The sequence below is a fragment of the Coregonus lavaretus genome, assembly GCF_964263955.1.
Source record: "Coregonus lavaretus genome assembly, chromosome: 19".
In the NCBI taxonomy this organism is placed as follows: domain Eukaryota; kingdom Metazoa; phylum Chordata; class Actinopteri; order Salmoniformes; family Salmonidae; genus Coregonus; species Coregonus lavaretus.
The window spans coordinates 11,418,479-11,424,491 of record NC_140006.1 but is presented as its reverse complement, the minus strand read 5'-3'; the positions used below and the strand labels follow the sequence as shown (position 1 = coordinate 11,424,491).

The 6,013-nt window shown below is 43.5% G+C and overlaps 1 protein-coding gene across 1 annotated transcript in view; it reads left to right on the top strand.

Annotated features, from left to right (window-relative positions):
* Nucleotides 1–5,516: 5,516 nt before the first annotated feature.
* LOC311147040 (protein unc-13 homolog A-like) overlaps nt 5,517–6,013 on the top strand; it is a gene marked incomplete at both ends in the record, with an annotated part of 87,038 nt that continues 86,541 nt past the window's right edge. Inside the window, one exon of the mRNA XM_084183647.1 lies at nt 5,517–5,538. Within this exon, the coding sequence (XP_084039773.1) occupies nt 5,517–5,538 (22 nt within the window). The remainder of the gene's footprint in view (nt 5,539–6,013) is intronic.

Here is a 6,013-nt window from a genome sequence, read left to right as displayed (position 1 = left end):
ACCTCAAGATATCTCTCAATATTGGCCACCATTAATTGGACATTTGAGTGATATAAAATAAAAGTAATCTATACCTGACAAGTATGTGGTTTAGGTTAATTTCCCCATCCTTTGTGGGCTCTGCCTGTCAAACTGCAGAAGGGCGCATTTGTCGACGTAGCCTACTGTTAGCTGATAATGTTTACTTTGCAAGCTACTGTTAGAAACTTTGTACAGTTGGCTAAACAGTGGTAAGTAAAACGAATGTACTTTTTTCTCCAACCAACCAACGTACCTAGCTAAGTTAGTTAACATTATCCCCTTTTCGACATCGTTTTCAATCACGATTGATATTTAACAACCTCTTGAAAACGGCACTTAGCTAATTGGCAATGGCTTATCAGAGCTAGGGGTCTCCTTTCCCCCCTGCATGCATATCGAACGCTCTGAACCTTATTGTGCCGTTTTATTGATAAGTATATTGCTTTTTGAATTGTATATTTCAGCACAAGCAGTTGAGCTTGCATCCATGAAAGCCAAGTCCAACGTTACAAAGAGTCAGCTGGAGGAGCAGAGTAGACAAAATGAAGGTAATTTCTGTTACATATTTAACAGTATTCACAATCCACAGCTGTTACACTTTATTTGGATATTCATCTCAGCTTTGAAAGATATCTATTGACTACTAACTCTACTGTTGATGCCGTCTCATCTGTGTCTCTCAGTCAGGAAGGTGGCGTTCTCATCTTTACTTTTGGCCTCAGGATCTGGACACACAGAACCCTACAATGTCCACACCCCTCTGGTCTACAGAGACCTCGACAAAATCGGCAATGCTTATAATCCAAACACAGGTAGGCTACACTACATTGAAGTTACTTCTGAATAAAAGTGTATATACAGCTATCAGTGCTTTAATATTTGACATAAAGAGAGAAGACTCTTATGCGCTATTGACTACATTTGTCAGGGAGCCCCACACAGGATAACAATGGAAGAGATTACCAAATCCCTGCTGAATTTAGGAGATTTTATGGCGCACGAGTAAAGATAAAAAAATAACATAAGAACATAGGTGAAGCACATTGAAGTGTGTGTGTGTTTTAACTAAGCGTTACTGCTCCAATACAGCTTTCTTCATTGCACCAGTGAGAGGTGTCTACCAGGTCAAGTTCTACATAATAATATGCCATTTAGCAGACGCTTTTATCCAAAGCGATTTACAGTCATGTGTGCATACATTTTTACGTATGGGTGGTCCCGGGGATCGAACTCACTACCCTGGCGTTACAAGCACCGTGCTCTACCAATTGAGCTACAGAGGACCATCCATGGAAGTGGACATAGTTCATGTGGTACAGCAGCCGTCTTGGTCAAGAATGGAGAGAATGTAGTTGTAGTTTATGAACATCAACCTAGCCATTGGATTACCTCCTCTAATGGAGTGTCCCTGCTGCTGGAGGATAGAGATGTGGGGCGGCAGGTAGCTTAGTGGGTAAGAGCGTTGTGCCAGTAACCGAAAGGTCACTGGTTCTAATCCCTGAGCCAACTAGGTGAAAAATCTGTCGATGTGCTCTTAAGCAAAGCACTTCACCCTAATTGCTCACGTAAATCGCTCTGGATGAGAGCGTCTGCTTAATGACTAAAATGTAAATGTCTACATGCGACTCTGGCCAACCCACTGGATCAACAACTACAACACATTCAGTGTTCACCATGTAAAGATAGGATCATTTATTTTGGTACAAAAACGCATAAACCTAGTAGTATGAAGGATATGAAGAATCAGTGTACAAATATGATTATATGTGAAAAGATGATATGTTAAATGTGTATGTTAGCAAATTACTCAAATAAAAACGTGATCTAGATAGATGTGGCTATAGAAGATTGTCGAAGTAACTCTTAGCTGTAAAACAGAATCTGTGGGAAGAGCATTCAAGCCTGCTCTATAGCGGTATTGTTTGTTTGACCCTTCGTTGTTCATAGTTTGGGAGGCCATGAGCTATGTAAATAGCGCCCCCTTCTGACAGTGTCTCTGCCATTGCGTGTTCGAGCTTACACTTTACCTGCCTATGGCTACTAGTTTGCCACTACCATGTAAAGACAGAGGCATTATTACTGTATTATAAAGTAGGAACAGACAAGAAGGAAAGAAGGAGAGAGAGTAATGTCTTTGTTTTGTCCTTTTTGTGTTCTATCTATAACATAGACATGTTGAAATACTAAATGACTTTCAATATTCTTATGTAGTCAGTAAGGATAAGTAGTCAATAAGTGATCAAAACTCAAAGTTAGATATTGATGACAATGAAAGGTTCTTGCCCATGCAGGGCCCCAGATATGGTTAGTCTGACCATGATTGATTGGCTAAAGAGTCGGTCCCTGATTCGAAGGGAAGGTTGAAATGCAGGTCCAATGGGTGATGTCACCATGGAAGGCCAAAACTCCCACCAAAACAGGCTGACATTTCAGGCGGTCTTTTCGAACAGCTCTTACACTTAAAGGTCATTATAATCATTTTCACAATTTCATACTATTATTCCAACCTCATAGTGTGGAAATATATACTGAACAAAAATATAAACGCAACATGTAAAGTGTTGGTCCCATGTTCCATGAGCTGAAATAAACTATCCCAGAAATGTTCCATCTCAAATTTTGGGCACAAATTTGTTGACATCCCTGTTAGTGAGCATTTCTCCTTTTCCAAGATAATCCATTCACTTGACAGGTGTGGCATATCAAGAAGCTGATTAAACAGCATTATCATTACACAGGTGCACCTTGTGCTGTGGACAATAAAAGGCCACTGAAATGTGCAGTTTTGTCTCACAACGCCATAGATGTCTCAAGTTTTTAGGGAGCGTGCAATTGGCATGCTGACTGCAGGAATGTTCACCAGAGCTGTTGCCAGAGAATTGAATGTTCCTTTCTCTACCATAAGCTGCCTCCAATGTCATTTTAGAGAATTTGGCAGTACATCCAACCAGCCTCACAACCGCAGACCATGTGTAACCACGCCAGCCCAGGACCTCCACATCCGGCTTCTTCACATTCGGGATCGTCTGAGACCTGCTACTTGAACAGCTGATGAAACTGTTGGTTTGCACAACCAAATAATTTCTGCACAAACTGTCAGAAACCGTCTCAGGGAAGCTCATCTGCATGCTCGTCGTCCTCACCTGACTGCAGTTTGGCATCATAACCGACTTCATTGGGCAAATGCTTACCTTCGATGGCCACTAGCACGCTGGAGAAGTGTGCTCTTCAACTGTACCGGGCAGATGGCAGACAGTGTATAGCGTTGTGTGGGCGAGTGGTTTGCTGATGTCAACGTTGTGAACAGAATGCCACATGGTGGCGGTGGGGTTACGGTATGGGCAGGCATAAGCTACGGACAACGAACACAATTGCATTTTATCGATGGCAATTTGAATGCACAGAGATACCGTGCCGAGATCCTGAGGCCCATTGTCGTGCCATTCATCCGCCGCCATCACCTCATGTTTCAGCATGACAATGCACGGCTCCATGTCGCAAGGATCTGATCACAATTCCTGGAAGCTGAAAATGTCCCAGTTCTTCCATGGCCTACATACTCACCAGACATGTCACCCATTGAGCATGTTTGGGATGCTCTGGATTGACATGTACAACAGCGTGTTCCAGTTCCCGCCAATATCCAGCAACTTCGCACAGCCATTGAAGAGGAGTGGGACAAAATTCCACAGGCCACAATCAACAGCCTGATCAACTCTCTGCGAAGGAGAAGTGTCACGCTGCATGAGGCAAAAGATGGTCACGCCAGATACTGACTGGTTTTCTGATCCACGTCCCTTCCTTTTTTTTTTAAGGTATCTCTGACCAACATATGCATATCTGTATTCCCAGTCATGTGAAATCCATAGATTAGGGCCTAATGAATTCATTTCAATTGACTGATTTCCTTATATGAACTGTAACTCAGTAAAACTTAGAAATTGTTGCATGTTGCGTTTATATTTTTGTTTAGTGTATAACAAACACAGGGAAATCAAATTTTTGTCTGCACTGGGCCAGCATTAGTGGCCAGCAGTATAATATTTATCTGGATCCCCGCAAAGTCAGAGAATCATGTAGTAACCAAAAAGGTGTTAAACATGGCTGGAGCGAAATGAGTGGAATGGTATCAAATACAAACACATGGTTTCCATGTGTTTGATGCCATTCCATTTGCTCCGTTCCTGCCATTATTATGAGCGTCCTCCACTCAGCAGCCTCCACTGGATTGTTACATTATGCAGACTCACCTAGTAGTCTATCTATATCTATATACAGTATTTAGCTGGTAGCCTATTTATATTATACATTGGATCTCGGACTCCACGCTGTCGGGGCTATCCATCTCATCACTCGCTTACCAATGTTCACAGAAGGAGGGTCGCTCCCATGAGCGCCGTTGTGTCTCTGGCAGTCATCAGCTTTGTTTTCTGGGAGAGGAGGAGGAGGGCCGGCACTCTCACTAGAGGAACTGTCACTATTCTCGAGGGGAGAAAGAAGTGGAGGAGCAAGGCCACTGTAATTGTTGGGCCCATGCAGAGAGGTCTCTGTCGGGACTGGGAGATTGCTAGTGGTGGCTGCATAAGTAGGCCTCCTAGCTTCCACTTGCGAAGGTGTTTGGTCAGTCGAGGACGAGGTGGTAGCTTTGCTGATGTGGTTATCTTCAGTAATTTGGCACGAGCTTGATCAGATAAAGATTCTCTGCGGCGTTTTTGTGCACCTCTTGGTCTTGCCTTTTGTTTAACCATCTTGAACAATGCACTCACTCTCCATCGGATTCCGACCTGATTTACCTAACTTTTCTGAACGTGATAGCCAATTAGGTGAGGAGGTCGAGGCAGGCGGCGCCGCTGAGAAATAGGTTAATTAGATGCATGAAAACTAAATTGTCTGACTCAGCTACTACCCATGCAGATTGGACAACACAAACACTTCCCTTGCTACATGTGGAAATTCAAAAGGAGTGTTACTGTCAAAATTATTTATTTAAAACATTTATAAAACGTAGACATAGGTGAGAGATGACCGGGCATGCGCACCCAGAGCTCATATGCCTCCCGACTTGCTGGGGTTTCCGCTACGCCAGTTCTCAGAGATAATTATAGATATCTCGTGGCCCCCACTACAGCTGCCTCGCGTCACATTAACCGTGACGTCAGGCGGCGCGGAACTGTCCACGCGACGCTGGTGCTGAAACAATATGGCTGTGCGCGCGAGAGGAGCGGAGGAGAGTGATGCAGAGAGCGCGAGAGAGACAGCTTAGTGGGGGGAGCGTTTAAACAGCAAAACAAATAGCCATATCCGTGAAAAACGGACGGGTTCCGTTGTAATATGTCCTCGAATCGTTTTTGTATCCACTACTGCGATATTTAGCCTATGTTATGACGTAGCCGACATCTGTAGCCTACACAGAGAGGTAACTGTAGCCAAGCGAAACAGTGAAGAACAGGCGGCCGGTAGAGGACAGCCGGGGACGCTCACAGCTACTTTCAGAGATGTCCCTTCTCTGTGTCCGAGGTAAGAAGAAATACACATTATGTTTATACCATTCATGTTACATTTCATATTTATTTGATGTGATTGTTATATATTGTAGACTACCTACCAGCAGCTATAGCCCGATTCAGTGTTTCTAGCATCTGTTTTTAGAACCTCAGCTGCCAGTGCTGAATGACCAATAAGCATTAAACCATGGTAGCCTGTAATGTTGGAGTAGCCTGAAAAAGGAGAATGGGATAACGTTACATAGCGAGACTTAGTTATCGCCTAATATCTCACCTTCCTGTTTTACCTGTGGCAAAATGTATTCACACCTGTACATTTGGGCGACATAGTTATTTTAAGAACGCGGTCCTTTGCAGAGAGAGATAGCTATAGGCTACTTGAGATTATTTTTCTCAGGTGAAATACGTTTTGCTGATGACAGAGAGCTCCGTTTTTTTTCAAGGGTGGCTGGCAGCTTTCTATGGTGGAAAGAGATGATTTGGCTATG